Raw genomic sequence first — 14,325 nt, 5'->3', positions numbered from 1 at the left:
AAAAGTGACAGTTACTGTACAGACGGTGTATTCTCTGACTCGATGCTTACAGTTGCTTCCCTTGCACACTCAGGCTTTTGAGTGATTAGCAGAGAAACAGAAGGATGATGGGCAGCTGAGTACCAGCTCCAGTTGGCCCAAGTAGAAACTGCAAAGTGGAAGTCACCTGTTTGGTTATCCTTTTTGTTAATAGCATTCTGAGATAGGGAAATAATCTCAAGTATGATTCACATCCTCTCTGTATCTCAACAAGACAACACTAAAATTGAGTATCTTCAGCAAGCCCCGCAATTTGGAAATGGCAGTGTGAGAAGCAAACAGAGCTGATGGCAAATGGAGAGAATATATTTTTTTTTTTCAAAGTAGATAGCTAACTGCTTACCACTTTGTATGGAAGGCAAGAAGTTGCTTCATGTTAAAGCTGCCTCCTGCCTATAGCAAGGGACCGGCCACATAAGGGACTCACTCACACAGAGGCCCAGATACCTCTAATTCAGTCATGAGTTTACATGAAAACTGTGATTTTTAGCTTATTTTTCCACTGATTCATTCTAGGTGCTACTGGTTTCTCTGCACTCTGCTTTGCACACTGGCTCCTTAGTACTCTGCTCTGTCCTCTGTCCTGCATTGTTCTCTAGTCCCTGAGTGGCACAGCCTGTTGGGCCACATCAGACATGCAGAAGGATTGCATCTTGGTTGAAGGGTATTTGGAGAGGGTTCCATGAGTGTAGGGGAGAGATGTGTTCCCTGAGATGGAACAAGCTTTGTTCGCTTTCTTGTACATACCACTCACTGCACTAGGAATTCAGGAGTACAGGTAGGAAAGTTCTCCTAAGCAGTCTCAGAATAATGGCCACTTGTATTGGGCTATGTAGTCTGTGGAGAAAGTTGCAAAATGAAACCATGAGTAGTCCTGTTTGAAAACAGGGAGAGCTGTCAGAAAAAGATCTTTAAATAGATTTCAAACTTTAAAGAATTTTTTCCTTTCTTTTGATTTTCCACGGTGTTTTAATTTTTTTTAAGTGAATGATCCCTGTAAAGACAAATTACAATTTTAGATTATAGGTGTGGAGTTTACTGCTCATCTTTACAGTGTCCAATGAATGCTGTCTTTAGCAAAAATTGAGTGGAATCGGCACAATGACAATTAGGTCGCAGCTCATCTATGGGCATGTATGCTTCATTCTTACAAGAACTGTGGGCTTGCTGTATAAACCAGCTCAGCTGTCTCATTCCGATCCTTGAATACGGTCACTGCCCACCAGTGCTCACTGGCTCTAGCTTGCTGGGAAGTAGGCAAGGGCTGCATAGGTGGTTTGGGTTTTCTGAGCTTTCCCTTTTTCTCCACCATCATCTCAGTATGCGTGGTTGATCGCTCCCAGGGAAGTGACGTAAGCACGTTGGTCAGATTTTCTGTCCCTGTTGTAGAAGCATGGCCTAGAGTAAGCCTTGGAGAAACCAGAATTGTTAAGCATGCAGACCTGCTTTCTTCAAGGAAGAGGATGATGCCTGGACATCTGTGATGCTGGAATGAATGTGGTTAAACAACCCCATGATCCTTTGCTCTTAGGAGCCAGCCTCTATCTGAATTTCCCCCAGATCCTGAGAATTGTTTAGACCCTAATCCTTTGTCTCTCAGTGAACAGAACTCATCCTTGTGAAAGAGACCCAATGTACTTTGCATCCTCCATCAACAGAATTCATCCTTAAGCTATCTAGTCTAGAGCACTGTTTCCCAGTCAATAGAGCTCATTCTTGTAATGAAGGTCTCAGGAACTTTGCTATAGCTGGTGTTTTGCAAGAGAATTTTGATGTGGCCATCCCTGAAGCTTTGTTATGAGAATTGGGGAGACTTTCCCCAAAGTTTGACTGTGTTTAAATGTTAAGGAAATTAAATATGGGATCAGACTGTCTGGAAGTTTTGATCGAGTCTGACTGACCAAGTTCAGCTCTACTGCGTTTCCATTCTCCCCTCTTCAGGGCTTGTCTCCTTGCCAACTGTGATAGCTGCAGGTATCCCACCCCCCATACCTTGTACCAAAATATTTGTCAGAATCTTCTAAAAGGAGGAGGATTTATTTTAGCATGCAGTTTCAAAGTATAAAGGTTAATTTTCATTGTCAACTTGACTAGATTTGGGGTCATGTTGGTGACATACTTCTGGACTGTGGTCAGGAATACTTTCAGAGAGATTTAACTGAAGGGAGAGAACCCAACCTGAATGTGGGCAGCACTATGCCATGGACTGTGGTCAGGACTGAACAAAAAGGGAAAAGGGAGGAAACCAGGGAGTGCTGACCCCCCTTGTTCCCCACCTCCCTGTCAGTGTGTGCACTAAGGTATGTCTGCTGCTGGGGCTCCCCGCCTCAGTGGCCTGCCTCCCTCTGAGCTGTGAGTCAGGATAAACCTCCCTCTTCTAAATTGTTTCTTATGAGGTATTTATCCCCAGCAGTGAGGAGGCTAGCTGGTATAGTGTTGAAGTCTTTGGTGCCATGGATGATGAGCCTGCCCCAGGAACTATCAGAGTGGGAGAACCACGTGGCAGAGGCCTCACTTCATAGTAGACAGGAATCAGGAAGAGCAACAGAATGGGGCCTGAGACAAGATACAGCCTCTAATACACCTCGAATGACCCACTTCCTCCAGCCAAGCCCTACCTCCTAAAGTTTCTAGACTCTCCTAAAATAGTGCCACCAGCTGGGACCAAGTCTTCAATACCTCAACACTTTTGGGGGCAGACTTCATATGTATACCATGCCAGTGAGTAAGCCTCTATGGGGCTGTTTGGCCGTTTGTGTCATTGGAACACTCTTGATACCTGGCTAAGTCTGCAGTGAGTCAGGAGGTATGGCCTCAGAGTAGTGGGCATTGTTCTAGTGAAGGCTCCATCTCAGCCCCTGCCATCCATATCCTCTACCCAAAGAGTTTGGGATGGTTAGATAGAAGCCCTACCTCTCTCTCTCTCTCCTCAGAGCCTAAAGCTGTCCTCCCTGTTCCAGATTCCTCAATCTGTGAGAAAGCCCACCAAAAGCCAGGCCCTCCCTGGAGCTACTCAAGACCATGTGGACAGGTTACTTAAGGCCTGGTAGCCATATTTGCCATATGACTCTTCCCCTGCCTGCCTTTCCAAGCATTACGCAGGATGGCTTTGCTCTGCTCATTAAACCTGGATTTATTAATTCAGCTTGATTGGCTTATTACATTGACAGTGGAGGAATCCAGCAACCAGGGATTTAAAACTTATCAGGCATGTGGACACATGGAAGTCTAGACATGACCTGCTCATCTTGCATTCACTGCGAGTCTATCCAACTCCAGAGTACCACAGGCTTCTGGGACTCTGACCCTGAGGGATTCCTTATGTCAAGATCACCATTCCATTTACCCACAAGCCAGCTCCACATCCCATCAGACTTTGCTCCTGAGTTGAAAATTTAAAAATAAATTTATTGAAATTTTCAATATAGTAATACTAAAAGCAGAGACCTACAAGAGAAAAAAATGAATAAACTAGACTTAATAAAAATTAAAGGTATCTGGGTCAAAGGGTGCTAGCAACCACAGAATGGATGCACCTTGAGGATATTATGCTAAGTCAAGGAAGTTAGTATTGGTGGACTCCAGCTTCACAAGACAGCTGGCAGAGTCAAATTCACACAAACATAAAGAAGAGCAGGGGCTCAGAGGGACTGGTGGAGAATGTGCAGAACTATCTAACAGTTACAGAGCTTCCTTCTGGGGAAGACAACGTTCTGGACTGATGGTGGTTGTATTAGTTACTTTACTGTTTCTGTTACAAAACCCCAACCAAAGGGAGCTTAGAGAAGAGAATTTATTTCAGCTTACAGTCCTGGGAGGAGACCACGGGAAACTATGGCATGGTGGCAGGTACAGGCAGCTAGCTGATGATGTGTCATTGGTACAGGAAGCAGAGGGGGAGGGGAAGTGGTCTGAAGCCATAAACCCTCAATAACCCCTGCTCCTGCATTGGTGACATACTTCCTCCAGCCAGGCTCCACCTCCTAAAGGCGCAGGTCTTCAAATACATGAGCCTCTGGGGGATATTTCCTATTCAACCACAACAGTGATGATGGCTGAATGACATAACAGAGGTGCTTGACGACCTTTGAAAATGGTTGCAAGGGGACTGGGGAACTGATTTAGTTGGTAGAGTGCTTGCTTGACTGTGTAGCTCGGGGACCTGAGTTCAGATCTCCAGTACCCATATAAAACCGTAAACCCTACTAGTTCTTTGAGAGGGCACAAACAGGCATATCCCTGAAGATCACTGGCTAGCCAAGCTTGCCAAATTGATGAGCTCCAAGTTCAGTGAGAGAGCCTGCCTCAAAACATATTATGGAAGATGATTTGGAAGGCACTTAATTTGACCTCTGGCTTCCTTAGGCATATGCGCACATGTACAACCTCCCCCACATGTACACCCACACGTACATTGGCACACACATGAAAAAATACACACATATACCTGTGTGTGTACACATGTTGCAATGGTGAATTTTATACTATGTATCTTTTACTACCATAAGAAGTCATTTGAAATGGCAGCATTAAGCCAAATGTGGGGCTTCCGTGTACAGACACTTGGGTAAACACAGGTCCCACACTCACAAAGCTGGCCTTGCACTTACTTGTGCTTGAGGTCCATGAACTCTAGGCACACATCTTAGTCTTCACTTGTAGGTTTTTCCAGTGGATGGTAAGATACCCAAGGGCGACCTACTGACCTGGTTTATTTCTTGTAAGACATGCTGGTTGAATCAATCTCTAAGCTAAATCAGAGCGTATTCAGGATATGCTTTTATAAAAAGCTCACCCTTATTAAAAATAAAATTTCCATATCTCAATATTCATGTATTTTAAAAAGCACATAGTTCATTTTGTTTGGGCAGATGCAGACAGTGGTGTAACCAGTACCAAATCATGATCTGAGACATTTCCACTGACCTGAAGGTTCCTCCTGCCTTGTGCTCTCAGAGCTTAGCATCCACCCGCACCAGGTACCTGGCAGCCACTTGCTTGCTTTCTAAAAATGACCAACAGCAGAAACCCTGTAGTCTACAGTGTTTTATGCCATGACAAATGTTACTTTTGTGTTTGTGTGTGGTATGCATATGTACATGTTTGTATATGCATATGCACGTAGAAGATATGTGTTTCTTGTAAACAGAGATTGGCACTCTGATGTCCAGTCATTCTTAACCTTACTTTTAGGTGTGTATGTGTGTGTGTATGTGTGTGCATGCCTGCCCACATGTGTCACAGCATACATATGAAGGGTAGAGGGCAGCTTTTAGGAGTCAATTCTCTCCTCCTATCATCTGGAGCTTGAACTCAGGTCAGCTACTTGGTGGCAAGCACCATTAGCTGCTGAACCAGCTTGCCAGCCCTCTACTTTGTTTTTTGAGATACAGTCTTTCACTGAACCTGGAACTCCTTGATTCATCCAGACTCTCTGAACAACCAGCTCCAAGATCCTCCTGTACCCACTACCTCAGCTCTGGGATTATGAGGACATGCTGTTGGGGAATATTATTTTAAGGTGTGTTACTTTTGTTTATGCTGCATTTGTTTAACTTGGTGAAGCTGTGTTACTGTGCCTGTCTAAAACACCTGATGGGCTAATAAAGAACTGAACGGCCAATAGTGAGGCAGGAGAGAGAGATAGGTGGGGCCAGCAGGCAGAGAGAATATATAGAAGGAGAAATCTGGGAGGAAGAAAGGAGTCAGAGAAGGAGGAGGATTCCAAGGGCCAGCCACCCAGCTACACAGCAAGCCATGGAGTTAAGAGTAAGATTTACAAAAGTAAGAGAATGGGAAAAACCCAGACGCATAAGGGTGGTGGGATAATTTAAGATAAGAAATAAGCTAAGCTAAGGGTGGACTTTTATAATTAAGAATAAGACTCTGTGTGCTTTGGGAGCTAGGTGACAGGCCTCCCAAAGAGCAAAAACAACAACAGCATGCTATTGCACACAGCTTTTGATGTGAGTCCTGGGGACCCCAAATAAGGTCCTTATGCTCATGTGGCAGGCACTTTACCCAATGACTCACCTCCCCAGCCCCAAGTATGTTCATTTTATCATCACCATGATCAAATGCTGGGCAAAAACAGTACACGAGAGAAAAGATTTGTTTAACTCAGGGTTCAGAAGTCTCAGTTGATTATGGAGAGGGCATGGCAGAACAGAGACTCACATCAGGACACCCAGAAAGCAGAGTAGGGTGATGATCAGAAGACAAGAGTGGGGTACAGCCCTCAAGGGCATAGCCCCTGTGACTTACTTCCTCCAATCAACTCCCCACCACCTGACAATCTAGTGACAGCTTGAATCCATCAATGAATTAAACTGTTCAGTAGGTCAGAGCCCTCATCATTTAATCATCTCTGGAAATGCTGTCCTAGACACACCCAGAAGTGTGCTTTACAATCTCCCAAGAGTTTCTCCATCAAGTCAAGTCAACAGTCAAGATTAACAGTCACTCCAAGTTTCTAGGGCAACTTCTCATCATCATAATCAAATCAATCATTCTCTCCTGAGACAGCAGAAGGCTGGATGTGTGGGCCCGGATACAGGCAAGTTTGTCTTTTAGCATGGCCAAGTTTAATGCTGAAATTGCCATGGACTGTAGCTCTCTCCATCAGTTGCTTCAAAGAGCTAATCATTACATTGTGGGGGCCCTTTTGACAGTTGCTTCAGATATAAGGTGTTTTTATCATGATGCCTTCAAGGAATGTTGCTGTGGGGCTGCAATATGGTCACATGCAGAAGGGGTTCAAGAGAGAGTTCGGTGAAACTCAAGAATACTTCACTGTTGACCACACTACTGCTGACAATTTTAGAAACAACGATATTAAGAATGCCACTTTCTTGTTGCGAAGATGGGGTTATGGTAGACCCTTTCTTCTAGGGTTGCCATGGAAACCACATAATACCTCAGAAGCATTTAGCACTGCTCAGTTCATGGTAAACCCTCAAGAGCACAGCTGTGATCATTTTCTTGTGATAAAGCCATTAAGGACCGAATTGTGCTCTCCTCCAACAAGTAGAAGGTATAAGTGTCTCTCCCCTTAATTCTTAAAAAGTGTGAAAGTCAGGTATAAAAAGGCTCTCTTTAGATTGCTTTCTGTAGATTTAGTTTTTACATATACAAAACAAAAACCAACAAACATCACTCAAGCAGCTTCTAGCTTAAAATGTCAATCTCTTCCTCTTAGGCTGGAGGAGGAGTTCCATGCAGGCAGGTCAGTGAAGGGCCTGAAATTGCCCTGATCTTGCTCAGTGTTTTTGATTTTGTCTTTGTTGCCTTGAATAAAGAAAAACATAAACTGCTGAGTTATTACCAGTCATAGATTGGAGAAGACTATTGAAATCTCAGAATTTTCTGGGGTGTTCCAAAGTCAGAGTGACTTTGCTGTTCTTGATTCTCAAGTAGTTCACTCTGGGGGGTAGGGGGAGGGCCAGTCGCTGGGGAAAGCAGGAAGTGGCACTAAATGATCACTGGGAAAAAAGTTTCCTCTTGGTACAAGAAACAGATTCAGCTCCTTACAGTCATCACCTCATGGGAAGTAAGGGGAAAAGAAGAAGAATAGCAAACGTAATAGAACGTGCTGGAAGGAATACGTAAGGAATCAGGGGATGACATCTTCTGAAATAGAGAACAGTTTAGTAAAATTTGACCTTGTAGCAGGGTCATCAGCATGCCTGCTCTTTGGAATGATTCTACCCACCATGCCTGGTATTCATATAGGAATTTCCCATGAACGGCTCTGTTCTTGGCTGCTGTCACATCTACCTGCTGAAGGCAGCTGACACTGCCCTGGTGGGAAGATGAAGAACAGGGTATTCTCTGTAGACCACTTCTCATTAGGCAGCTGGGGAAGAGACAGATGTCCTTCACGTACCTCCAAGAGGAGGGGTGGTGGAGATTATACCCTGATTTGATGCATTCTCAAACCAGAGCCCCACTAGCTTCTGCTTTCACAAAGGAGAATGCAGGAAAAAGCAAGGAGAGACTGAACCACACCATCTTCCTTCAGATCCTAACAAGGGAACAATCCTCCATTTGCAATCAGATAAGGGGAATTATCTTCGGTAATAAAAGTCAATTGAGAATCTAAATGAAAAAATCTAATGCTTTTCATGCTGATTTATTTTAGATTAGAAAAAGTTAAACCAGAAGTAAACACAAAGAGACGGAATATAGAGAGGGAGGCATGATAGAGAGAAAGCGCAGACTTGAGCTATTATAGGTACGGGGTTGCATTAACCAGAAAATACACTGTCTGACATTAATTACTGTTGCTGAAAAGAGTTCAGAAGATTGAAAACAAATATGTACCACTGGCAAAGATCAATCATGCATCTGACTGGTGGAGGAAAGTGTGCTCTGTTCTAATAGAGCCCTTGCTAAACAGTGGTCCAAGGCAACCCAGCCACCCCACCCCACGTACTGCCTGCCCCCTAGTGGAACTTTCTGTATTTTCAGGAAAAGGTATTTTTTGTGTTGGAAAGACATGGTTATTTCTTTGGACTCCAACAACGTCTGTCATTATCCTAAAGATAAGATCCAACCCTAAACCTCTTGGTCTTAGGTTCCTTGGGCTACAAGTAGACTTGGGATATTCTTTCCTTTGCTCGGTTGACTAATCACCACTGGCAACTTGACTGGATTTAGAATCATTGTAGACAGCCCATAGATGTGTCTATAAATGGGTGTTTCCAGAAGAGCTTAAGAGAGTAGAGAAGACCCACACTGAATGTGGATAGCACCATCTCTTGGGCTGGGGATCCTGGTGAAGGAATCAAGGAAAGTGGGTGCAAGACCAGTATTATCCCTGTCTGCTTCCTGGCTACAGATGTAATATGATCAGCTGCCTCATGCACCTGCTGCCCTGTTGTCCTCATCATGATGGACTGTATCCCCTTGAACTCTGAGCCAAAATAAGCCCTCCATTCCCTTAAGTTGACTACTGTGAATTTTGTTACAGCAATAAGAAAAATACCTAAGACACTTACATGTGTCTAGAGAGGCAGCATTAAGGAACTGAGCATAGCCAGTTGGGTTGCATCTAGACTGGAAATTCCCAACTGTTTTTCCCTACTCTCTTCTTTGCTGGGGTGTGAGGTTCAATGTCTGGTTTGCTGACTTGATGTTTTCCAAGCTCAGGAATTGTCTCCAAGGGTGTTAGGCAGATGCATGTGCACACATGTCACACGCTTGTGGACATTGCATTCTAGGCACAGGAAGAGAAGCTGGAGTCCTTGAGTGCAGACAGAGGTGCAGTGAGTGTGTGAACTAGGCTGGGGCTGCTTCTGGCTTGGTGCTTAGTAGGTCCACAATCACCCACTCTCTGAAGACCTATTTGGGTGCCATCTCCAGTAGGAAGCACAGCAAATGACAGAGAATCCAAGAAAGCAAAGGCATTATATTAATTTCGTATATTTTTTTAATTGTTTGGAATATTCTCCCCAGTGAGGGCTATTACTTGTATAGCAGTCATAGTGAATATCTGCAGTGCAGTTATGGTGGATCACGAGTGTTTCTGCTCTCACCGCACAGCTGTTCGTTCATCCAGCCATTGTTCTGTTTGTATTTGGAGGATAAACTATGGACCTGGGGCTATTGTGGATTTTGCAGTGTGGCTGTGAACAAAGAACTGATCAATTAGGGGTTACTTTTCATGGGAATGAAATGGAGCACCCACTGATCAATACACTGTGTATCTTACATAGTTAAAACAGCTGAGGAGTGTTGTCTGTAACAAAAGCAGCCATCAGGGGCAGCTCACAGGTGATGACTACCCTGAAGTTCAGATCCTATCTCTATGCAGCACTGAGTTTGTTAAAAACAAAAACAACTGTCCTTTAATAAGATGCATTCAGATTAGCTTAGCATTTGAGATCACTTGTGACATGCTGTAATAGACAGATGAGGTAAAAATGTACCCAGGATCACAGGCAATGTCATAATGGTGGCAGATGTTTGGGTTTCATTGTACACATGTGCTGTGACCTACAAAGCTGTTCTCTGATGCTGGCTAATTCAGATACTTCTGACATTTTGATATTATGAACTACTCTATTCAGAAAAAGCTCATGAAAATGAATGGCCTTTACTACGCTTTTAATCTATTGGAAAAAAAAAACCTGGAAGCTGGGGAGACAGAGCTAGGATTGCTTTATGGAAATGTCACAGGTGATGGAGGAGAGAGGGTAGGACGCTGCATAGGTTTTCATCAAGGCTATGGAAGACATGGTTATGGGATGGTGAGATGCTTAGGAAAGGTAGCCAATAGGAGCAGCTGGTAGGAGCCATCCAGGAGAGTTGGCGGCATGGGCCACTGGAGAGCAGAACAAGAGGAACTCTGGGATGTGGGCCAGAGTCTTAATGAATACTGACAAACTGAAGAGTGAGTGGGGAATCACTGGAGTGGATGGCACCCTCAGGTGGGTTTGTGGAGAGTAGAAAGTCAGGGAGGAGAATGTCTGGGAGGTAGGGGGGCATTGTTCATTTAAGAGTCAGGGGCAGATGGGGATGTTGAGGAAGGTGTGGCCAGACATCCTGATGGGGGAGGTCTCTAAGGAGTCAAGCCAATGGATCCTAGAGTACTGTGCACCATGCTCCTGGGAAAGAAGGCTCTGTTTTGGTTTACTCACACACTCATTCATTCCTTTACCTCCCCCCAACCAGTTCTAATTGAGGGCTCTAATGTGTCCAGCCATATATTTGGAGCTAGGGATTTGTTGGCAAGCAGGGTACAATGTATTTTATTCTCACAGGCACTACAGTTGAGAAACAGACAGCTGGAGCCCCATGCTTTCCACTGTATTTAGAAAGGAAGGCATGTGTTCTGAAGGTGAAGAATGGTAGGTGAGGGTGTACAAAGCATGATTCTGACCTGGTTTTGAAGGTCATGTCAGGAGAAACTCATAAGGGTGGGTCATGTGAGGGAAGTTCCATAGGAAGGCCTGGAAAGCATGTTAAACGAATTCCTAAGTACATGAAAAGACCCTGTGGTGGGTATAAGCGTGTGCAGTCAGGGGGATGGAGAAGCTCACTGAGTGTGACCTGGGGATGGACCGAGACTACCAGGGGCAGACACACAGGGCCCTCTTAACACTTTGTCTTCATCACAGTGAAGGGGCTGTTCTTCTGTATAAAGGGGTGGCTGTGAAAGACCTACAGAGAGTGGAGCCAAAGCTAGAACTTTCCAGAACATTGTGAGTGGGTCAGGCTGACCAAAGGAGTTCCAGAGTCTCCTGTCTCTGGGAATCCTTAGATCCTTAGTGGTGAGAGCTGCTTTGGAGAAGCAGGGCGTTTACAGAGGAGCCTAGACTCTTAGTGACTCATCTCCTGGGATATCTGGGGTCCAACAGACAGAAGTCATCCTCAATCCAAACTGTCACACAGTGTTGGTGAGTTCACAGTGACCCTGAGGTCCTGATGGAACACACATCAGAGTAAATAAGTGAAGGTGACACCTGTGATGTTACATCCCACTACTTGATAGGTACCCTCAAAAGTGTGTACAGCAGTCTCCTTAAAACAGCCGCCGAAGACCACGGCCCAGGAGAGAAGCAGCTCTAAGCTCACACTGGGCAGGTTCCCGATTCCTCTCTCTACCTCTTGGCTGTTTGGGTTGCAGCCGCTGTTGAACTTGGCATTTAAGTTGTTTTCCAACATCACACTTGGGACAACTTTTTCCCCTTCCTGAAAATATTTCACATGTTGTCCTGTCTTTCTTGTGACATGTCCACGTTGTCCTGTGTTTCCTGTGACATGTCCACATTAAGTATGAGACTAGAACAAAGAGGAGAGTAGTGGATATGTGAGCACTGCCTGAGTCTGCTGGCCAAACGCCAACATTTGGTGATCATGGTGACAGCCATGATGGAAGTGAGGAAAGTGGCCTCAAATGATCACGGCAGTAATGGTGATGATGCATGTCTCAGCTCATGCATGAGCCATGTCCCAGCCCCATTATGAGATGTTAGTATGTGTGATTTTTTTTTTTTTTTTTTTTTTTAGCAACTTGGTGTATGGTTCCTGATCATGAACACCTTTTGCCGTGTCAAATAAAGTTGGACATACCTTTTGTAGCCTCGCTCTCATCATACCCAGGTCCAACAGTGTCACTCATAGGAACTGCTTTCACAAAGACTAGCAGAGTTTCAACCATTTGCCTCTGAAGGGGAAAATCCGTGTGATAATGTGCTTACAGACAATAGAACTCTTTCATGGATATTAATCTTATTTTCATTGGACTTTACAAGCTAATTCTTGAAATTTAATTGCTCAGTTAGTCGATTTACCAATTTTTATTGAATGTCCAGGTTTAGCATCCACCCAACACTGGGAGGTTGTTTTTTGATCTACTAACAAAATCCACCTGGAATCAATGTTAGCTGATTTCAACACCTTTCCCCCTCTCTCCCCTTCCTCCCTCCCTCTCTCCTTCTTCTGTCTCTCTCCTCCTTCCCTCTTGGACATTTTGAAATAATCAGAAACCTGTGCTTTACTTCATTGGCAGTACTAATTTGATGGAGATCTGCTCATCACACTCTCTGGTTCTTTCTCAGGAAAACAGACAGATCCCAGGGATGTTTCTAGTTTTAAAAATAATTTATGCTCTCTCTTGGACTCTCTCACCCTGCCCCATGTGTGATGTATACGTGTGTGTGTGTGTGTGTGTGTGTGTGTGTGTGTGTGTGTGTGTGTACAAGCATGCACATGCCACAGTGCATTTGGAGGTCAGAGGACAGCCTTGGGTATCAGTCCTCACTTCCTATCTTGCTTGGGATAGGGTCCTTTTGTCGTTCACTGCTGTGTGTGCTACGCTACCTGGTCCAGGGGTTCTTGGAATTTTCCTGTCCTCCATCTTTCCAGAGAAGTCCTGGGGATGATCAATGCTCTCATCCCGTGCTCAGTTGAACATGTATTGTGGGGATCTGACTCTGGTTGTCAGGCTTACACAGCAGTTGCTTTTCCCACTGAGCAGCCTTCCCAACCCTTGGAATTACACTATTGATCAGAAAACAAAAAACAACAACAACAACAAAAAACAGAGAACTGGAAAAGTTTCTGTTGTTTTCCAGATGAACAGTCAACTTTTCTCATCCCCCAATGATGACTCTGCCTGGGAAACTCTTTCAAAAGCAGGTAAAGACTGAGCCTTTCAGACCCTCCCCCCTCCCCTGCCCTTATCTCCCCTCCTCTCTCTTCCTCTGTCTTATTAATAATGAATTGTTATTTGGAGTCCATTTTTTTCCCTCCAAATATGAGGTGCTTAGCAAAGTGGTTGATTGGAATGTCTAGCCTTCAGATGTTCAGGCCGGCAATCTCTGAGAAACCCACAAAGCAGTGATCACCCCAAGTGGCATCTCGGGAACCTATGGTGACCACAGGGCACCGTAGCTGAGTGTACAGAGCCAGGCCAGTGCAGACTCAGCTTCTACCAGGACTGAGCAACAGGGCAAATGGGCAACAATCTCAGAATGTGCTAGGTGTGGCTTAAATGTAGGAATGATAACTGTATGGCTATAAATCATTTTTATGAGTCTTAAACTCAGAGTCCCTATATTGCAAAAAGAGGAGGTGAGACAGTTACAGTTCATAATGTTTATGAAGTTTGTTAATATAAATTATGTGAGAAGAGCTCATCCCTACTGCCTTCCTGGTAGAAATCATATGGATTTAGGTCAAATGTTTTGATGGTCCTGAATAATGAGACTACTGGGTTAGTAAAATATTCAATTCAGAGACAGAAGAAAAAACAAATTTGAAAAGAATGTTTTAATGTTGCAAATTATATTTCTGAGTCCTCATTTTAATCTTAGTTCATAAGCATGGCACACAAATAGCTTGTGTAGAAGAAATGTATGCATACATATGTATGTGCATTATATATCGTGTCTGTCTGTCTGCCTTTCTCCATACATCTCTTTTCTTTCCATTATCTGCTACTGCCTGACTGTATAAAAGATATCAGGCACCCAAACGTCTTCCCTAACCAGCATAGCCAACCCAAGACAAAAATGTTATTAGAAAGAAACCTTCATACTTAAACCTCACTGGAAGCCCCCAGAGTGTCCTTTGCCGCTTGTTCTTTAATAACGGCAGATATTTAGTTTGGGAAGATATGAAAATGTAGCCAAGAAGCTGCCCGGAGTGAGAGCATGACTCTGTTGATGGATGAATCTGCCTGGACAGCAAATGCCATCCCTGGAAGCAGAGCCGGCCATCGGCAGATCCAGGGAGTTCTGTGACATTGAGAGGAGTGATGCATTGTCGCCAGGACAGCCA

At 44.3% G+C, this 14,325-nt stretch overlaps 1 protein-coding gene across 5 annotated transcripts in view; it reads left to right on the top strand.

Moving 5' to 3' along the window:
- The window catches only part of C1H10orf90 (chromosome 1 C10orf90 homolog), a 256,198-nt gene that overhangs the window by 32,939 nt on the left and 208,934 nt on the right, over positions 1-14,325 (top strand). For 2 of the 5 annotated variants that reach the window (XM_036196838.1, XM_036196846.1), the window contains exon 2: positions 13,119-13,182. The exons of 2 other annotated variants lie outside the window; for them this stretch is intronic. In XM_036196838.1, coding sequence (XP_036052731.1) covers positions 13,119-13,182 — 64 coding nt within the window. Of the gene's footprint in view, positions 1-13,118; positions 13,183-14,325 lie in introns of those variants that run through there. One more of the 5 variants, XM_036196865.1, reaches the window with a different exon arrangement.

This window comes from Onychomys torridus, chromosome 1, assembly GCF_903995425.1.
Source record: "Onychomys torridus chromosome 1, mOncTor1.1, whole genome shotgun sequence".
NCBI classification, from domain to species: domain Eukaryota; kingdom Metazoa; phylum Chordata; class Mammalia; order Rodentia; family Cricetidae; genus Onychomys; species Onychomys torridus.
This window is presented reverse-complemented; position numbering and strand designations above follow the sequence as displayed.